This window comes from Rissa tridactyla, chromosome 21 (genome assembly GCF_028500815.1).
Source record: "Rissa tridactyla isolate bRisTri1 chromosome 21, bRisTri1.patW.cur.20221130, whole genome shotgun sequence".
Lineage (NCBI taxonomy): Eukaryota > Metazoa > Chordata > Aves > Charadriiformes > Laridae > Rissa > Rissa tridactyla.
The window spans coordinates 1,055,297-1,076,906 of NC_071486.1; the positions used below are offsets into that span (position 1 = coordinate 1,055,297).

General features: G+C 49.7%; 1 protein-coding gene across 1 annotated transcript in view; it reads right to left on the bottom strand.

Moving 5' to 3' along the window:
• Window positions 1-20,652: 20,652 nt before the first annotated feature.
• PKP1 (plakophilin 1) overlaps window positions 20,653-21,610 on the bottom strand; it is a 42,600-nt gene continuing 41,642 nt past the window's right edge. The window contains exon 13 of the mRNA XM_054181456.1: window positions 20,653-20,724. Coding sequence (XP_054037431.1) covers window positions 20,653-20,724 — 72 coding nt within the window. The remainder of the gene's footprint in view (window positions 20,725-21,610) is intronic.

Consider the following 21,610-nt stretch of genomic DNA (forward strand, 5'->3'; position numbering starts at 1 on the left):
GACACCGTCACAGGGACTCACACATGCAGTCAGAGCCTGCTGCACCGGGTCCTGCAGAACATCTCCGGAGGGAGAGGAAAAAGAGGCGATGGGCAGAGGGGAACTGTGCCCGTGGCATCGCCGGGGTGGTCCTGGTGGAGGGGCTGAGCCAGGACACAGGCACCCAACAGCAGGGGATGCATTTTAGGGTATCATTCATTAATAGTCTGTAGCAGAGGGCTCGGCAGCTCTGCTGGACCAGAGGAGCCTGGGTGCACTGAATGAGCCTCATCAGAGAAGCAGGTGGGGTGGGCCAAAGGGGGTGTAGGTGCAATGCTAAATTTTAGTTTTATTGTCTCAGACAATAACACTCAGGTCCTAAGTCTGCTGATGGCCAAAGATTCACTCATGAGCATGTCTAATGCGGGATGTGATTTTGTCCACCAAACGCTGTCACCTTGGCCAAGAGCAAGGTCCTGCACCCTGTACTCTCACCGCATGAAGCCAGCACAGGGTGTGTGCCCTCATCCAGATAAGCTTCAACTGGGCCTTTTGGACATTGAAAGAAACGGAAATGCCTGCTGGATGTCAATTATAGACCCACAGAATGGTTTGGGTGAGAAGGGACCTTAATGCCCACCCAGTGCCACCCCCTGCCCTGGGCAGGGACACCTCCCACCAGACCAGGTTGCTCCAAGCCCCGTCCAACCTGGCCTTGAACCCCTCCAGGGATGGGGCAGCCACAGCTTCTCTGGGCAACCTGGGCCAGGGGCTCACCACCCTCACAGCAAAGAATTTCTTCCTCAGGTCTCATCTAAATCTCCCCTCTTTCAGTTTAAAACCCTTCTCCCTCGTCCCATGGCTCCCCTCCCTGCTCCAGAGTCCCTCCCCAGCTTTCCTGGAGCCCCTTTAGGGACTGGAAGGGGCTGGAAGGTCTCCCCAGAGCCTTCTCTTCTCCAGGCTGAACCCCCCCAGCTCTCTCAGCCTGCGTTCACAGGGTGGGTGCTCCAGCATCTCCTCTCCAGCATCTTCGTGGCCCACAAGCTCTGACTTCAGACCTGGGAAAATCCTCATTACACAGCAATTCTCTTTGTACGCCTTCCTGCATGAAATAAATACACAAGAAGCTGGTCTGCTGCAGATTATTCAAGCGCACCGCCAGGGCCAGGAGCGCCTGGGGGTGCCTGACCCCCACCCCGAGATGCCACCACTCCTGCCTAACCCCTGCCTGCCCTTTGCTGCCAGCCCGCGCGCGGTGGCTGCTGGGGTTCATGCCGATGGAGCCTGATGCTGCTGAGCCGCTCAGCACCCGCACGAAGAAGAGGGCTTTTTGCCCAGCTTGCCTCCGAGGCTGGGCCTTGAATAAAAGGCACAGGGGAAGAGAGAAGAGCAGCGGGGGAAGGCGAAACATCCCTTATCTAACAGCTCAGAGGATGCAGCACTCGCTGGTGAGGTGGAAGATTCAAGTTCCTGTCTCTCCTTCGTCTGGTGGGAGCGTGGCTTTGAGCTCTGGTTTTTAACCCCAGCTGAGCTGCAGCTTTGGGTGCTCTCTTTATGTGACACGCGTTTATAATTCCAGCGCTACACACGACAGCTGATGTGTTAGCGTGTGGCACAGTGCAATATTGAAATTACTCTGTTGACGGTGCTTTCCTGGTTTCGGAAGCGTTGTGAGCCGCTTGTACCTTTTATCTGCACCTGTAAACAAACACGGTTGTACCCTCACAGAGCAATAAATCTAATTTCGATATCACGACAAAGACAGAACACTTTGATCCAGGGAAACTCTTTGATCTTTCACTGTGTACCAGATGCTTTTGATTAGCTGTAAAAATAGAGCAATTATCGTAACTTTTCAGGTGGTGTTGCAGTGCTTTATTATTACCTGTCAGCGTGTTAGCTGTGTGCCACGCCACACCTTAAAACAAAACAGACAGAATATGAAATTCGGCTAACTTCTGCAATTCTCAATTTCTGCTGATTTTTTTGGGCCAACACATTTGGGAAAGGGAACATTTGTCTTTGAGAGGTTTTCCACCTCAGAGTTTTCGTATAGGCCGGAGTTTCAAACCCTTTGAAATAATGACAAGCAGAATCGTTCTGGAAAAGACTAAGAAGTATTTCTGGGTGCTGGAAGGGCCCCGTCAGGAGGACGGGTCTCCTCCCTTGGGCCGAGCATCTCCCCATCACCCTCCTCACTGCCCAGAGCACATCCTCCAAGGATGCCAATTTGGGTTGGCCGTACCAAGGGCTCCATGATGGAGCAGCTGCAGCATGGAGAAGACCCCATCATCACTGGGCTCCAGATCCCTCCATAGGATCCCTGAAGACCATCAGCCCCAGCCAGGGCTCAACTTGTTGCTCCTCCAGCCGCACAGAGTAAATGAGGCACCGTAGGTCCAGATTCACCCCAGTAATGCTTAGTGGATGTACTCATGGCCTGATTTCAGTTCCAGGTCTCTCCTGGCAGTGGGCAGAGATAAGTATCTCCAGAGGGTGATTCAATGTTATGTGACTGGCAGGGCAAAGCCAGGAGGATGGGGTCCTGGCTGGAAGGAACACACTGTGGCAGGCTGGGAACCAGCTCCTGGTTATTTGCTCAATGGGGCAATTAGTCCCATAAGTTCGTGAGCCCTGTGATTAACCGCAGCCATCCAAACATCGTCATTGTGAAGGAAGAGTAACTAAAGGATTCTGGAAATTGTTGGCGTTTCTTGGCAGCTGCAGAAAAATCCCAATTGCAGCTTGCAGGCCCTTGGGCTAAGGGCAGGACGACCTGCCGGCACGCACACTGATAAACAACTCAGAAGGAAGCACTTCTCTTTCAGGAAGAAGAAAAATGATGCAAAAGTCCCCAAACCTCTGCCCATGAACCAGGTGAGGAACCGAGAGGGAGCAATTGCTGTCTGCTACAGGTCCGTGGTGGCTCCGTGCAGATGGGGTACTGCACAAAGAGCAATCCTGGATGTTGCATGAAGACACAGGCTCTTGTGGGCACAAAACTCCCCGTTGGATTTTTTCCAGACCCTACTGTGCTGAGACAGAGATTTTGGAAATCTGTTCCCATGCTCTATGGAAAAACTTTTGGCCCACAACACCTGCCACACAGCTGTGAGGGTCACAGCTACTGGAAGGTCTCGTTGAGGCACCTGAATCACAGAATCACAGAATCCTGCGATTCACCTGGATCCTTTGGTGGAAGTTGCAGTTTTGAATCGGAATTTCCAATGCCGCAGACCAAACAGAGGGGCAGCAAGTGCTTCACCCCGGGGTCCCCGGCAGCCTGCATGCTGGGTGGGAGGGATGCCTAAGCTACAGCAACAGGGTTAGATGTTGAAATCCCAACGTCCCTGGGACCGAGGTGTTGTGAGATGGGGGCTGGCGTCCCTGAAGTGTGTCCTGGGATTTCGTGCTGTGTCTCCTAGGATTTGGCGTCTCCCTTTAGCAAGACTCACCGGGCATTTCCTCCCCAGGGTTCCCCACAACCTTTGGTCTGAAATTTGCTGAGAGTCTGGGGAAACTGGGCTTAATTTGTTCCATCATTTAGATGTTCTGCCTCAGAGGCAGGCCAGGGATGCTTCCTGGTGGAAATATATGCAGCTAGGTAGGAGTTTCCAAGACAAAATTCTTGGCCTGAAATGTCTAAATTCTTTTGTAGGGTTGGGTCTTTGAGTTCATTTACCCATAGAAAAAAATAAATGACGTTCTCATCTCTATTTTGCTCAAGTAAATGTGACCCACATTCCCCAAAAGCCAAGGACCTGCAAGAGAAGTCACATTCTTGCGGCAGCTCAATAATTTGCCCAAAGGAAAGAATAAGAGAGCTGGGACTTCAACGCAGCTCCTCAAGCTGGAGACGCAGCTCCGAGGCCAGGTCGATAGCGCCTAAGGTTACATTAAGGAAAAGTAATTCTCCACTAACAGACCCTGGTACGGCACGCTCTTTCTGAATGAATGGTCTTGGAAAACGGCTGTTTGCAAATAAACTCTTCCCAAGTGGAGCGGGATGCGCCCTCTTTTCGCGGAGGTTTGCAGAGGGACTGTTAGCTCAGCAGTTTCAACTCGCGGCGAGCGCGCGTACAAATTAAAAGGAGGAAGCCACACGGTTGGTTTTGGGGCATTCCTGTCGAGGTGCTGCTCTTTTGAAGTCGGTGGGGCTTCTCCCGGGCTGGGTCCGTCCGCGCCGCTCACACCCCTGGAATGCGGCCGGGGATTGGTGTGACCAGTCGGGCCAGTAAACAGACCTTCCTCCAAAATGAGTTTTTACTGAAATCTGCAAAGAGCTGTTGCAAGCGCATTGACTCACATGGTTTCTCAGCTCTTAGTCATGAGCTTCTTCTCTGGACAGTTAATTAGTTTGTTCTTGTGGAGCGCTTTGAAGATGCAAAGCAGGCTGGGAAAGTGAAGTGTTATTAGCTCATTATCTGCAACCTTTTTTTTTTTTGTGACAGAGCAATGAAGTCCAGGCTCAGCCTAAGATGCTTAACAGTGCTAAAAACTGAATTGTCCACACACCCAGTTCTCTCCCTATTTCAGCACAGCTCTTTGCCAAAGCTCAGTGTCTCTTTAGACTAAAGCTCCTTACCACCAGCCGGGCAGGACAGGGCGGCTTAGCATCACTGCGCAGGTAATTGGCAGTGACTCTGAGATTTAGCCTTACCCTGACAGAACGCCTGAAAATTTGGAAGTTGGACCATTCATTTCAATCATCTTCTTACTAATTTCCACTTGGATGTGAAAAGGGTGAATGGAGCCATGGATTTTTTTATAATTTACGCCCTGATATAGGTGTATTAAGGGTCACATGCAGCATCCGAGGACCTGAAATCTTTATAGAGAGCTGCAAAATTAAATAGCTCAGAAGGCTATGAATAAGATGACTTAGCATCTGCCTGCGCAAAGCAGCTCATGTGTGTCTGGTTACGTTCAAAGAGAAGTAATACTAGAAGTATTATTTTTGTGTCTGTGAAGGACATGCTGGCCAGACAGCTGCCGTGCCCTGTGGAGGATAGTGGATATAACAGCTCCGTCTACATAGCTGGTCACTAGTTGTGTATCTGGCAATTTGTGGATCTTGCCAGAGGCATTTCAGAAACTGGTGTGTGCAGTGATGTGGCTGGCTGCAAGGAAACGTGCCTTCGTAATTGGGTGCTTGAACTCTTTTGGCCCCGTGGCCCCATTGCAATGGCCTCACATGCAAAGCTGAGCTTCTTATTTAATTCAAGACCACCCCTGAGCATAAGTATCCATCTGTTTCTTAGGGAAAGACTGCACAGGGGCTGCCCTGATCGCCCTGCAGACCCCCAGCCCGCGTCTCCACCCGGACCTGAACATGCTCCAGTGATATCGCAAGCTCCAAGCCTGTGGGAAAAGGCCAGGCTGAGCCATGAGCCGCATCCCTCAGGCACGAGCGTGTGCCTGCACACACACACACACACACGCACACATGAGAGAAGATCTTTCATGACACAAATGTAAATTAAATACCTAACTGCTTTCACTGGGTGCTCACTTCCTAACTTCAGGTTTCACCTGATAGCATCTCCCCTTGCCGAGCAACCAGACTTCCAGCACTCGCCTTTGCAAAAGTCGTTGATACGAGTCTTGTTTCCTTGTGTTGCTGGACACAAGTGACGAATTCATGATATCCTTGTGTGGGGAATAAGATGTCTCATTTTCACGGCCTTTGCAGGCTGCTGGCACCAGCTATACAATTTCCAAACCTCGTGTCACTGTTAGGTCAGAGCACCGCCAGAATAGGCAAGGCTGGACAATCGGATGAAGCTTTCTTTGCAACCCAGCCCTTCTTTGCATTGCTTTATGTCCAACCAGATACAGTGAAAGCAGCCACAAAATGCCAAGGAAATCCAGTTAGAAGGGTTTCCATCCAAGGATGAGCAAAATGAACCAAGCTATGAACATGAGTCACAGGGTCTGGCTATTTACAGCGAAGTCCTCTTAATCCTGACCATAAAGATGCGTTACCCTCCAGCACAAGGGCGGTGCTGAGCATGTCAAGCTTTTCTCTGCAGACTTTTGCTTAGAAATAAGGGAAAGCGAACATCCTAGAGAGCTTAATGACTCCAGGAGGTGGCTTTTTCAGAGAAATGGTGGTGGCAAGACAAGAATTGGAAACACACTAATGGTGGGTGCCCCATGGGTAGGCCACGAGGTTGCAGGAGCTTTGCAAAGCTTCCGCCTGGTGTCACCCTCTGTTGATCTGACACCAGTTTCACGCTCATGTCGGAGAGACACAAGAAATGTGTTGTTTACCATCCTGTCCTGCCAGGGTAGAGCTAGTCCGACATCCTAGAAAGAAGATTGTCACTTTGCAGTATAGTATTAGAGTGGGTGTTTTTGCGTATGTGCACTCACAAAAGATAAAGGGTGAGGTTCAGGCCACCTATCCACGTCTAAGCCTTGCTTATCTTAATCTGGACTTCCTTAATCAGCAGTGGAAATAGAAAATTATTAATTTGCCCCTCCTTCCGCCTCTGTCTGATGATGGGGTGAACCACATGCTGGGCAGACTATTTCTCTCTACTAGCTCTGAAGGGAACCCAGGGCGACTAGCTCATACTTCAGTGTCTAATTTTAAGGTGCCCGGGTGAGGTTGGATTGATCCTAAGAGATTTCTCCTAACAGGGGATGAGCAATAAAGGCCAGAGTGGTAAGGAAAGCTTTTTAGATGTGGTTCTTTAGCTCAGTTTATGGAGAGCTGGTGTTTGGCAGCTTAAAAAAAAATAATAATGCAAGCAAGCTGTGCTGCAAGCCCTGCAAAGCCGTGTGTCTGAGAAGGCAGGGAGGCGTGGGGAAATGGCAGCTGCCCATAGCTGGAGGAGAGGGGAGGCGATGGCAGATCCTCTCCCTCCACGCTGCCGGCGGTCCAGCTCAGCGTTCCCCTCGCAGCACCACCACTGCCATCACCGCTGACAAATCTGTGCTGAACAAATTAGGCTTGGAGACCCCCAACTTGACTTTAAAAATATGCTGGGCCAAGAAGATGCTGAGGGGACTGGAACATCTCTCTGATGAAGAAAGGCTGAGGGATTTGGGTCTCTTCAGTCTGGAAAAAAGGCAACTGAGGGGGGATCTTATCAACGCTGATAAATACTGAAAGGGGGGGTGTCAGGAGGATGGGGCCAGGCTCTTCTCAGTGGTGCCCGGCGACAGGACAAGGGGCAACGGGCACAAACTTGACCATGGGAAGTTCCATCTCAACACGAGGAGGAACTTCTTTCCTGTGAGGGTGGCAGAGCCCTGGCACAGGCTGCCCAGAGAGGTGGGGGAGTCTCCGTCTCTGGAGACATCCCAACCCCGCCTGGACGCGTTCCTGTGCCACCTGCTCTGGGTGACCCTGCTCTGGCAGGGGATGGGACTAGGTGATCCCCGGAGGTCCCTTCCCACCCCTGCCATTCTGTGATTCTGGGATTCTGTAAGTGTCTGAATCCTCTGAATTCACTCATCGCTTCTGCAAATCCCAGGGTCCCGTTAAAGCACTTCAGGTTTGCACCTTGGAACAGAGGATGATGCTTTGGACAGCCCTTCTCTGGCGAGTGAAATTTAAAGCCCTGAATGTACAGTCTGGTTTTAGTTGGTGCCAAGGTCTGTCTGAAGCCAATAGCCTGGTTGCGCTGCAGTACGCCGAAAGCAAGAGTCTGGGTTCAGACATGAAGGCTGAGATTCTGGGCTCTCTCCCAGGGCCAGAGCACGAGCTCTGTGCTGGAGGCAGATTCCTGAGCAGTGATGTGCATCCTGGGTGCTGAGCCCTTCCAGCAGACCCAGGTATCCGGGGGTATCGCAAAGTACCTGGGGTTGTGTGAGGAGTTTTGTGCCAGGATTTCTGGGAATGAAGAGGCACAGCGAGCTCCCCAGGGCTCTTGATCTGCCACACCTGAAAGGTTTTGTGAAGGCAGCCCAGCACTGAAGAAGGCACCACGTGTCAATGGCCTTGGACTCTCTCAAAAAACACCCAAGGGCCAAAATACGCACCTGCAGGTGAGATAAACTCACTCCTAGCTGGGCCTAAGATGCTGAAGGAGAAAGCGAAGAGCTACACATCGCACCCAGGATGGAGCCTCGGAGAGAGACTGTCATGGTGCTAGCATTGGTGTCTCGGCTTGTACCGAGCTCCTTGGCTTTCCGTGGTCCCAAAGGAGGATGACAGGGTGGTGACAAGAGTCTGCGTAGGGGATCCTCATGTTCCTGGTCATTCTGGGAAGGAGGAGCAGCCCAGTGGCACGTCCGTAAGCGTGAACAGAAAGAGCCACAGTGCTCTCACATGGTGATGGTCCCTGCAGCATCTTGCCAAACTGAAACCTGAAGACGTCAACTATTTTTGGCCTGGCTCCTCCCCAGGGTCTGGCCTCAGGTGGTGCCACACTGGTGCTCCTGTGGTGACCAGTCCAGCTTTGCACTGGAGGGCATGGAGGTGCTGCCCTTGGACCGCTCCCAGGAAGGCTGCATTCCCCTTTGCATAGTTTAAGGAAGTTTGGAGAGTTTAAGGAAGGAGCTCTGCTGCTGCTGGATCATGCTCACAACCCTGTCCTTAGCACAACCATGGGGCTACAGGGCATTGCACGTGTCCCCCCCACCATGACTTACTCTTGTCCCCCCAGCTGGGGATGGAGGTGAAAAGGGTCCACCCCTCTGCCAAGCACCAGGAGATGCGTGGACCAAAGCCCAGCCTTGGTTTCTGGGGACTGCACAGCACGTTCGTGCTGGCACTGCCCCCTCAGGGATGTGGTCCATGGCAGGAGGGTGGTGGCAAAGACACAGCTCAGAGGAGAGTCATCGAGAAGACATTCCCACATCCCATGGTCTCGGCTCTTTCAGCACTGGGCTCGGTTTGACCCTTCCCCAGGCAAAGCCGAGCAGTTAGCTACCTGCCCATGAGTAATGGTGACTGCTCATCCCATTCCCTTCCTGCCTGCTGGAGACCTGCCAGTCCCTGTCAGTCTTTCCCTGGAATGCTTCGATCGCTGGAGGAGAAACTCCTCCAGCCATTCTTGCTATCCCACCGGCTGCTGCGCTGGCTAATTCGGCACATGGATCCGTCCCTGTGGTTGCAGCTTTGGGTTCCCGGGGGGGTCCCGTGGATACGAACCACCCTCTCGTGCTCTGCCTTTTTTGGGTGCCTCTCCGCAGGCTCTTCCTCCTCCTGTTCAAAGTGAGGTGGGGCTCTGACTCACCTGCATCTGGGTCTCGCCGCGCGGCAGGACTCGCCGTGGCTCCGCTGACTTTCCCACGGTGACTGAGCCCTGCAGTGATGTTGCTGCTTCGCCCAGGAGCTCACGGCGGGCAGGCTCCAGGGGCAGAAAGGCAATGGGTGTGGATTTTGCTCCATGTACCAAGGAGTCATCGCTTCGAATAGCATAAACACTCGCCCGAGCCATCTCCTCCTTCTCCCCTTTCTCCTGGCTCTTTAACCCTCCGCTTCTCCACATCCTGCAGGAAATCATTTCTACGTTGCTTCTGGATTACCCTTGAAATTAAAAAAAAAAAAAAAAAATATTTGGGATAGGCACAGCCACTTTCTCATTGCACAGACGAAAAAAGACAGGAGCCATTTAGGAGATGTGCTGCTGTGTGGGGAATCCGGAGTCGCACTGTGATCCTGCCAACGGCCCCACTGTGGTACTAAAGCGGTGCCTTTCCCCCTCCTGGCTATTTCTCCTCCCCTGAAAGGAAACAAGAATCGGTTTTCATCACGGATAAAACGTGCTAAAGAAAAGCTCAGGGTGGAACTCAAAGGCACTCAGACAATCTCCCATTTTTTCCTTTATATTTTTTGAGCGTTTCTTTCAGCCCCGCTGATGAGAGACTGATTTTCCTGTTCTGCCAGGAGAGATTCTTGTTGATTGAAGCAGGAGTTACCTGTACTGTGAGATAAAGAACCTTCCTGGGGAAAGAATAGAAAACATAAGGAAGAAAGCAATAAGATGCACAAAGCAAATCTCTGCTACGCTTCATTGTACAGCACCCAGTCTGGGTCATCTCTCAGACTGAAACTTGGCCTCGGGACCCAAAAGCAGTTACAGTTATTGCCTGAGCTCGAATCTGTTAGGTAAGATCCCGCAGAGCACTTGTAAGGCTTTTTACGGAGAGAAGCGCCAAGGAAAGGAGGGAGGAACTCCGGTTCTCTGGGAAAGTATTTGGGTTTTGTACTGCCAGGCACTTCCAATAGTGTTATCACTTTTGAAAGTTTCTACCTGCTGTTTTTTTCCCAGTGCGTTGCCTTGGGAAGCCTGGCACGCCCGTGTGATGGGGGTTACTCACTGTGGCACAGGCTGGGGGTATTTCAGGGGCGACTTGCCGCTGTGCAGGCTGGGGGTGTCTTAACTGCTTTGCTCCTCATTTGCAGAAATGCAGACGACTCCACAGGCAGAGGGTCGAGGGAGAACGCGGGCTGGGGAAGGTCTCCTGCAGGCTCTGTGCACAGGTATGACAGTGTCGAGCTCTGGGGCTGCTGTAGAAGCAGTGCCCGGATCTGGCCATCTCTTTGGGATATCGGAGATCTCATCTGAGACCTGGAATATTGGCCAAAGTGTTAATCGAGACCTCAAATTTACTGCCAGCAGTTCCACCTTCCCCATGCAATCCCTCCGTGCCCTGCAAAGATTCCTGCAGTGCTCTTCCTTCTGCTGGAACGCTCTCTTGCTGGGCTGAGCAGAGTGGGGACACGGGGGACACCAAGGGTCTCATTTCTGCCACCAAGAGCAGCGCATTCAGCAGGGAATGGATGTGCAGGGGGGCGGTAGCATGGAGGGAATTACCCTCTTGTTAGAGCCTTTCCTGCATGAGCTTATCAAGTTGCAGAGGGCTGTAATGGGAGCCGGAGCTGGAAAATTATCGGTCGGATGGAGGATGCTCAGTGTGAGCATCCAGGAGTGGCTGCCACATCCTAATAAACCCTACACAGAGTTTCCTAAATCGGGGAAAAGTTGCTCTGGATGTCACCGCTCCACCCATCCTGATGGTGAAGAAGATGCTGTACAGGCTCAGGCAGAGCAGGAAGGTTCTCCTGCATCCCAGCAGCTTGACGGAGAGACCTCCTGGTGTTAGATGAGCGAAAAGGAGGTGCCCCTGAATTTGGGATTCCTCATGGCAGTCCCTCAAAAGGCTGTCCCGAGACAAAGGCAAGCTTAGAAAACACCAAGAAAGGAGCCAAGTACAATCTTGGATAGGTAACTACTTCCTTGCAAGTACAATCTTGGATAGGTAACTACTTCCGTGCTCTGCAAGATTAAATCTGCAAGGACACATAACTGTGGGAAAGATACAAATGAGGGTTGTACGATAGAGGAGCGCAAAGTCGTGCACGTTATGGGGAAGGTAAGCAGAGAATGAGTCACTGCGCCTGACACGGGACTCGTGCTTTCTCCTGACCCGAGCCCCCAGCTCCTGCGGTGGAGACGCCCTGGGGTGTGGGTGCACGAGTGCTGTGGGGGCTCTGGGCTGCGGGTGCCGTGCATACGCTGAAGCTCTTCTGCATATGCCTGGCTTTTATGGGGCAGGGCTTTCTGGTATGGGCTGCCACGTGTCCTCCAGCGGTGTGCCGTGTGGGACTGTGGCACTCCCAAGGCATCCGGCCGTGGGGCCGGGATGTCACGGCAGTGCCTCTGGCTTGGGGTGATCTCACCCGGCGCGTGAGAAACCAAGATAGAGCAACTCTGTTGAGCCAGTACGTCCCAACAGGAGATGTCGGTCCTGTGGGGTCGCTGGTGCTGTCATGGTGTGTGGCTGGGGCTTGGTGTTTCCTAGGGATGCCCTGCACAGTGCAGTGTGGTCCCTGTGCCGGGACATTGGGAACTGCTCTTGGCTTGGGAAGTGAGGATCCTCTGGTGTGTGGCCTGGGGAAATCGGGTATTTCTAAGCACATTGGGGGTCTTTGGGAAAAGTACTTCATGGGCCTGAAAATGAAGAGTGGGGTCTGCTCTGAGAGCATCGGGGAGTGATAAAGGGGTCAAAAGTTGCAGTGTGGGATGGGAGACAGGGCTATACAGGGGGCTGCTTTGCTGGTGGGATAAGGCTTTTCTGGTGTCCCGTGTGTTATTTGAGTTTCCATGAGCTGTAGGATCTGTAAGGTTTCCAAGGACTTAGTGCTTGCTCTGTTTAGGAGAAGGAGTGCTCCGTGGGTACTCTGTACCCTGCAGCACCCATCTTCTTTCTCTTGAATCCTGCTCCAATAACAACGCATTGGAGATAAATCGGTGCATCCATCACTGTCCACCCCCAGGGAGTCTCTGGCCTCTGACCCAGCCTCTAGAGGGGACGCATGTTTCATTGCATTTAAACCATACAAGGAGCACCTCAGTTGTCTTTTTCTTGCAAACTGCCCTGTGGGTTTTGTGTGCCTACAGACTGCCTTGTCCAAAAATGGGCTTTTTTTATGGCTTCATACAAAGGATACAAGTCCCAGAATAAAAAGACGTACTTGTTTCTTGGTGTTCATTTTACATGCTGCAAATGAATAGAGAGAGATACACGGAAAAACTTCTTTACAGTGAGGGTGACAGAGCACTGGAACAGGCTGCCCAGGGAGGGTGTGGAGTCCCCTTCTCTGGAGATTTTCAAGACCCGCCTGGATGCAGCCCTGAGGGATGTGCTTTAGGCAATCCTGCTCTAGCAGGGGAGTTGGACTAGATGATCTCTAGAGGTCCCTTCCAACTCTGAAGATTCCGTGATTCCGTGATTCCGTGAGATCCAAGCACATAGTCGTGTATCGGCTCCGTTGCTGAGCAGCTATTCATTTCTAAATTGGAGAACTGTGCTGAGAGCTACGATGACATGTCCTGCCCTTCTTCAGTGTCCAGAGAGCCTGCTCAAGAATATAGAGGTAGGACTCATCTGCATTAATTTTAGACACTCTGTATCTGCGCTAGACTCGGTAGAAGACAACCTGCTCTTCTAGCCTGTAATTTGTACGACCTTTCTTAGATGTGCCTTCAGATGTGATTTGTGCCTTCAGAAGCTGCAGAATGGACACCACCATATCAATATTGGATATATCTCATATATTGGACACCATAACAATATCAGACATATATCAATATTGATATGCGATATCACTATTTACTCCTCCCGAGGACTTCTGGATACACTGCCCCTTAATGGACTTTTATAAGACAATTATGTAGGAACTGCATTCAAAACCAATTGCAAATATGCCTGGTGCACTGTGGGCTAAAAACAGTTTAAGCAAGAGATGATCTCGCAGCTGCCAATGCAATTTAGGTTTTGAAGTGCTGCTGTATATGGACCGCCCAAAACTGGTTAAGGTATTTGGGTTTGGGTGCTTTGCCTTTGTGCTTAATCCTTCTGTGCTTGCCCACCCTTCGAAAGTCTCGGCAGAGCGGCAGAGGCTGCTCCTGGAAAGGAGCTCTGAGCAGCGTGGCATGGGGCGGCACCTGTCCCTTTTCCCATGCAGGGATTCACAGGATGTGCCAAGCCTGTCTGATAGGCTGTGAATCCTCTTTTCATCAGATACTCGTCAGGGGTGAGGATTATTCCTCAGCCTTGCCTTGAGTAAACGAACTAAACACACCTTGTAGCTGAGATCACATTCCCCTTTGCCAGGTTTCTTCTTTGAAGAGCCATCTTCTGAAGGAGATCAAGAGGTTGCTGCTTCCTTATTTCTTTTGTAAGGCTGCCGAGGGTGTTTATACACTGTAGTGCTCCCCAGCACTGGAAGCACAAAGGCTCTTCTGCATCCTGCACTTCGGCTACCCCCGTGTAGACTGCGCTTAGGTTACTGTGACGCAGAGAACAAATTCTTAGATGCTGTTGGCAGCATTTCATGGACCAGGCTGGGAAGTCCCCAAAGCAGATGCAGCTTTAAACTTGGTCCTGATTAGCATGAAAGGTCTGGCCTCAAATCTTACATTTATGGAGCTGCCTCGTAACATCAACATCTGGCTCAGCAGAAAAATAAATATCCACCACCGTGTATTCATCATCCAAAAGGGGATCTTAAATGAATGATGCTTGTCAAGGGGAAGCGAAAAGGGAGAATTAAACTTTAGAGGCAGTGTGGGCTGTGCTTCTCCTATTGAAGCACAATCCCAGTGCATCCCACCAGTTAAGAAATCCTTGAGGAAGGGCAGAAGGGAGCTGGCCTGGTTAGGCAGCAGGAGAAGGAGGTTATCAGAAGGTGTCTTTCAAATAGCTGAAGACAAAAATAGGGAAGACTTAATAACCTCTGCCAGGTTAAACATAAACCATACTAAATACGCTGGAAAGGAGTTGCGGGAACAACTAGCTGAAGTTAGAAGAATAAGCCACAAATAGTAAGAGCATCTTCAAATATATGAAGGTCTGTCACGGAGACTAGAGAGCCGATAAATATCAGGGGTGGAAGGAGTACTCAGAAAGGAGAAGAACAGGAAAGATCACGTATTTGCTTTTTTTAATTTGTCATGCCTGTGAGAAATGGGGAAGATTTCTACATCCTACACCTGCTGTAGGGAAACCCCCACCATTGCACACCTGAGGACTGAAGGTCATGTCTATATGTAAAATTTTGGGGAACTATAGACCAATAAGGAAAGGGTGATAAATGGCAAACAAACGCCAGCACAGAGAAATGTTAAGCGATACACTTGGAGTGCAATAATCTTTTCTTCATACAGGCTTGGAGATGGCCACTTGGAGGGAACTCTATGATGGACAGCCCATCCCAGTGACAGCTCAACGCTCAACAGAGCTGCAGAAACCAAGGCGTATGTTAGGAATTGTTAGGGAAGGTGAAAAGAACAGAAAGGTGCCTGTGGTGTCCCTACATAAACCCTCGTCTTACTCACCCTCTACGCTCTTCTGGTCTCCTTGTTTCAGAAAGGAAATAGTTTAATTGGGAAATGTTCAAAGAAGGTCACCACACGTGACGAGCTGATGGCTCTGTCTGAGGAACTGGTCTGTGAGCTAGGACTTTCCAGCCTGGACCAAAGAGAAACAGTGGGAGGATTGACTCATCACACTTTTTAAATATAAGACCTAGGGAGCTTCAAACACAGTTCATAACAGCCAGGTTCAGAAGAAACTAAGGTGTGGGGTTTTTCCCCACAACAAGCTGTGGATCCATACAGCAGGGACACACGTGATGCTATTGATAATTAAATTTTTCATGGATTGAAGTGGTGACTGGAAAAGCTTATGGGAGAGAAAGCCACTGAGGCTTGCCAGGGGATGTAATGGTGGAGGAAACGTGATTTACAGCTTCATCCCTCGTCATGGCATAAGGCAGAGCAGTCCAGACCGATCGCTGCTGGAGGGCAACAGGATTTTACAAACCTTTCAAACAGACGCTTTATTCTTTCCTAACACCGTGGCAAAATAAAACCACCATAAAACAGGAAGCTTGAAGAAATTCCAGCAATTTTTATTGATTTCAGCTTTTCCAATGAAGCAAATACATACAGTACAGCCAAAACAAAACTCTGATACATTATTCTCACATACCTATATCTTACAGAATACACTGTATAGCTATGGACTGGTAGGCGAAGTTGGTCTCAAACTGGTGTATGTGGTCAGAGAGGAATAAAACTGCCTACTGCCTTCTCCTTGTCCATGAGGCTTCTGAAATGCTGGGGTGGGTTGGATTGTACATACACAAAACAAACAAAGCATTTACGAGAAAATAGACCAAAAAGCTCTGCTAAGCCCAGGACAGACAAGTATGGTATTTATTTACATGGTTGTGTGTCCCGCGCACAAATCAGGCCCCAGCTGCTCTTATTTCTGCTGCCAGCAGAGCTCATGATGCTTCTAGCTATGGCCCTTCCCTCCTCAGTAGTTCTCCATTGCTAGGACCCCAGGCGTCCGCTACTTGCTATTGACCTGCCCTTGTCCCTGTCATTGGGTGCACGCCCTACCTTGGCTCTTAAACAAGCAAGAAACAGGAAAACAGCTCATCGAAGAGGATGTCACCGTTAAAAACATGCCTTTAAGAAACAATGCCTCCTTAGAATGAAAAAAATTTGTATTGGAGGTGCAAACAGCATCCCTTTATGATGGGGGGAGCATCAACGAGCTGCCGAACCTGCTGGTTATGAGCAGCACCAGTTACTCTGGTAAGGCTGATTTTCCTTTCTCTTCTCACAGTTGGGCATCAGTGTCACTTCACCGACTCGGGTAGAGTCTGTAGTCCAGATTTTAAAAGGAGAGACTGAGGGGAAAACAGAGTTGAGTATCAGAGAATTCCCTGGGGAAGAAAGAGCTGCAGAACAGCCCTGGGATGGCAGAGCAGTGACAAGTCACACAGCCCACTGCTCTCTTGAGTTAGCTGTATTTTGAGGTATGAAAGCAGTAACATCCAGCGTCATAAAAAAAAAAAAATTAGATTGGAAGGAACCTCTCTGGTCTGCCCAGCTCGAACCAGGGATAACGTCAAAGCCAGATGAGATTGCTCAGGGCTGTGCCCAGTCATGTTTTGAAGATCTCCGAGGATGGAGACAGATTTTACTTTTATCATTTTATTAGCTTTGGAAAAACAACTTTGCTGTACTTAATAAAATTTATGTGAATGATGTATCTGTCTCTTTGAGTCTAATACTTACTAATGAAATCTCCAGTACTTGTAAATTTAATTGTGAGATGATGACCATCTAGCTACAGTTCTTTGTGCCTTGTATAGTGATTCAGTAAATTGCATTACCGGTGAATGCAGCAGCAGCATTTTAAAATAAAGCTTAAATAACAGCCAATTAGAATGAATTTCCTCAATATTCCATCATTACATTTTGTAGTTAGGTTTCTCCAATTAATTTTACACCGAAAAACATTAGCTCCAGGACTTCTGTCAAACATGTAATTAACAGGAACAAATCTGAATGCAAAATTGCACGCAACATACTTTTACACCAAAACTGTAACAATCCTGCCCGTGGATACTGCAGCCGTTTTGGACATCCACCGTCTCGGGTCCTGCCGACGTGCACCTGAGAATACACATCCAGCTCGGGAAGAGCTGGCAGGCATGGCAAGGGCATGCCCACGGGCTGGGGCTCCTTTGCTGCTGGTTAAATGCTCCTGAAACTGTCCTACCGGATTCTCCTGGTTCTAGCTCTCCACTTCAAAGGTGCTTTTTTTTTTCCTCTCTCATTTGGCTGGGAGCTCAGTGCAGAAAGCTCTCGACTGAACGTGGGTGAAGGCAAGCAAATAGCTGCTGCTCATTAAAGTGCACAAGATTAAGCCACCCTTTGTAGTCCAAGAGAACCAGCCTGAAAATGATCTCCCTCTGTGGACACATGCTCCCTCTCCATCTAAATGGGGGACGAACAAGTGCCACCATGTTTCTTAGCTCTAGAGCTGTGCCAGAGCGAATCTGAACTTCACGGATGGTTCTTTAGCAGGCACGAATCACCCCCTTTCTGCGAAGTGAATGGGGATATGGCGATTTCCATCAACTCAGGAGTCTGACACTTGCCAAAAATGAGACCGTTTTTTTCCCCTTTCTAGACTCAGCTCTTCGTCCTTCCCAAGCACCTCCTGCATCCCTGATATTTGCAAAACGGGGTCCTGCACGGTGTGAAGAAGCAATAACCGTGTGTGGGGGGCAGCCAGCGAGTGCATCCTCGGCTGGTCCTTTCCCTGCAGGTCTGAGTTGTATCCCCCGTGGGGACGAGTAGAGGATATTTTTCTTCTGGAGAGAGGAAGATCGGCCTCTTTCATCACACGGTTACTGTCATAAGGAGTGGGTTGCCCTAAAATGAGCTCAGCAGTCCCCTATCACAGCCTTAGCATCACAGGGTGATCGTGTAAGTAAAGATACTGAGAAATAAAATATTTCCAAACCTGACTTCACACAAGCGCTTACATTCCTTTGCATATTAATACTATTTCTTTACATTGATCAATAAAAACAAAGTGTGATTAAAAAGGCCACATCCCTCACTTTTTTCCAGTCCCGTGTGGCAGTCGGTGATCCCAGGGGAAAAAAACGCTTTGCCTGTCTCCAGCTCAGCTTCTCAAATGCCACCTTTGTCCAGGTACAGTCATGAGATTCAGTTGTTCTGGCGCTCAAAATGGTTCGAGACCTGGTAATATTCATGCTCTGCAGGTGTGTTGCAATTGTCCCCTCACGTGCGTCTTCAGAGAAGGGTTACTGAGACCCGGGAGAGAATTTGCAGACATCAATTTGCTTCTTGAGATAAAGAGTTCAGTTGACAGGAAAGAAAATACTAATAACTATAAGAGCTCATTGGAGGAAAAAAAAATCATAAGCAGAAAAGAAGCCTGTGTTTATAAACGTTAGGAATAACCAGCCTTTGTAAAGAAGAGTATGATTGTGTGTATCTGTTTATAACAGCCATATGCAGTGGCGGGACTTGACCTAAAATTGGCAATTTTTATACTTGTGGGTAAAAATACGTCGTGACAAGTTTTTAGAGCGGCAGTACTTGGTGCATGGATTGGGTGGAATTGGACAAAACTCTGCAAGGGGGTTAAACTGCACGACTCACACCGGCTTTCGGTGGACGACAGGGGACTAAGCCTGTAGGAAGATTCTACTCGCCATGTGTGCGCATGGATGTTGCCTGCACGCACACACACAGCAACACGTACATAGTTACACAGACACACTCTTTGCAAAAAAAAAAATAATTATTGACATTGAGAAAGTATAACCTCAATAAAAGTCCCTTCTCCCCCCTAAAAAGAAGAAAATGCTTAAAAATATCAGTATCATCCACGTGAAATCCATATGTTTAGTTTGCTTTACAGTCGAGTTAACCTCAGAAACACTCTACATCGTTAACATCCTAAGTAATTGTGAAAGGGTTGTCTTCCTGGACATGAACCAATTCCAAATTCTGAAATGGAGAAAAACAAAGAAAAACGAAAACCCCAGGTAATTAAAGCATTCAAGAAATCTTTTCATTACATTCAAAACCAACTTTTAATCTTTTTTCTTGGCCTGTACCCAGTCTATGTACTGCCCAGAGCTTTTTCCCCTAGACTTCCATGCTCCTCTGAATCTCCGTGGAAACATCCCAACAGAGCAAGAAGTGAAATCCGTGGCTGGGCAGAGGAAAGAAATGGGCTTTTGCACCATTTTCTTTTACGTCAGGACTGTGCTTGGTCCAATCGCAAAGAGCATGTTGGGGAAGGGAGAAAATAATTAATTCTGGATGAGCTCAGTCCCCATAGAGGGATATGATACTTGAAAGCGCAGAACTACTTAATGCTTTTCCCTGCAGTGGGAACTGTGAATCAAAAGTACCTTACAGAGTCGAGCTCCTTTCACACTGAGACCTGGGCCCGTGAGAACCTCATGAGGTTCGACCCCAGTATCAGCACAGGCTGGGGATGAAGGGATGGAGAGCAGCCCTGCTGAGAAGGACTTTGGGGTACTGGTGGGTGAAAAGCTGGAAACAAGCCGGCAACGTGCGCTGGCAGCCCAGAAACCCCCCGCAGCCTGGGCTGCATCCCCAGCAGCGTGGGCAGCAGGGCGAGGGGGGGATTCTGCCCCTCTGCTCCGCTCTGTGAGACCCCCCTGCAGTGCTGCCTCCAGCGCTGGGGCACCAACAGCAGAAGGACACGGAGCTGTTGGAGCGGGGCCGGAGGAGGCCCCGGAGATGCTGGGAGGGCTGGAGCCCCTCTGCTGTGGGGACAGGCTGAGAGAGCTGGGGGGGTTCAGCCTGGAGAAGAGAAGGCTCCGGGGAGACCTTCCAGCCCCTTCCAGTCCCTAAAGGGGCTCCAGGAAAGCTGGGGAGGGACTCGGGAGCAGGGAGGGGAGCCATGGGATGAGGGGGAAGGGTTTTACACTGAAAGAGGGGAGATTTAGACCAGACATAAGGAAGAATTTTTTTACACTGAGGGTGGTGACACACTGGCACAGGTTGTCCAGAGAGGTGGCAGATGCCCCATCCCTGGAAACATTCAAGGCCAGGTTGGACGGGGCTCTGAGCAACCTGGTCTGGTGGGAGGTGTCCCTGCCCAGGGCAGGGGGTTGGAATGAGATGGCCTTTAAAGGTCCCTTCCAACCCAAACTATTCTATGATTCTATGAAAAAAAAAAAACCCAAACATAACAATGCCCTGGAAATTCTGCCCATGATTTCTCTAGTCTGTTTTCTCTACTGGGACTATTCAGGTATCAGCATGTATTTCCGAATCTTGTCATGGGGCTTATAGGTAGATTATTAAGTGCTCAAAAAAAAATCCCTAAGGGTGATGGTTAATGCCATAGCACATGCTGGAATTAATTGCATGTTACTGACACTATCTGGATAACATTATTCAAAATTCAGGAATGAAAGGATGCTCAGAGAGATTCCTGTAAAAAGCCCCACCTGAGAGGATTTGGCAAAATGCAATTAATTAGTTATTACTTCTCAAAGTAAGACAGACAGACACACGAGCATAGTCAAGTTCAGCAGCTTTGTCCATCCTGTGGCATCAGCATTGGGCATGTCTAAAATGCACAGCTCTGTAGTGCGCGCAACATCCACACTAAGCCCAGGAATAGCACAACTTCTGACTTTTCACCAAAACAAATATTCCGCAGCTTGGGCTGAGAGGATTTGTGATGAAAAACTCACAAACCTACGTTAGTGGACATTAAAAATAGCACAAAAGCTCATGGGTTTCACACCCCTCCTTTGCTCCCCAAACCGCCCCTTCCCCACACACAGGGTTCTCACCTGCAGCCTGAACGTGCATGGAGAGGCTCCTAAAATCTGGAGGAGAGGGTCCTGAAGGTTGTTCCAGCTAAAGATCCCATCATGTTCTTATCAAATCCTTGCTGAAAAATGTATATGAAGGGCAGTGAGCACATACCGGTTTCAAAAGCGACAGCTATCTATTGCTATGAGAGGGAGCCTCCTGCTCCACTTCAACCGCCTTCCTCCCCTTAAAAAGTCTGCTTCATTTTCAAACGACCTCCTCTGTCCTTCCTCTGTGTGCCTTCGACACATGAACCATCACCCCGATTAATGGGCTTCGTCTCCCTTGCATTGCTTTCCATCCGCCAAGAGCTGGACTGCTCCGGCTTTGGCGGAGGGAACCTTTACTTAGTCCTTCACTGAATATTATTTTGTCTTATTCCTCATCCTGGAAAAAACAGCAAAGATACTTCCATGATGCATACGTATATCCTTGCAGGCTCCCATCCCTCTCGTCTGGTGTATAGCTACGCAAAGAACTTCTGTGCGAACACAGGAGTGACTCAGTCACATCAAAATGAGTTGGCGCAAGGCCCCTGAGCAGAGCCTGGCACACAGCTACGCTGGCTCCTAGGGAGAAAGTCCCTAACCGTTAATACGAGAACGATGTTTAGGTACTCTCTCCCTTCCTGCCCCCAGGGCACTCCCCTTTGTGGGTGTTACTCCTTCTCTGTAATTTGGCCCTTTACGCTCTGCAGGTGCTGCTGCTGTTGAGTTGGAAAAACCCAGCTCGTTCAAAGCAAGCCACCGGGAGCCGGGAGCTGGCTGAGAGCCCTGTCTGGCTCTGCACTTTCGCAGTTTCTGTTGCAGGGAGCAAAACAAATCCTAAATACTCCTCTTCTTGGTTTAAAAGATTACCCTGACTGTAGGGGTGATGTAACCACAGGGTAGGGTTATGGACACAGAAGAAAACGGGGAGGAAAGAGGGGAGGGACCTGTTGGGACACGCTGCTCCTACATGATGGT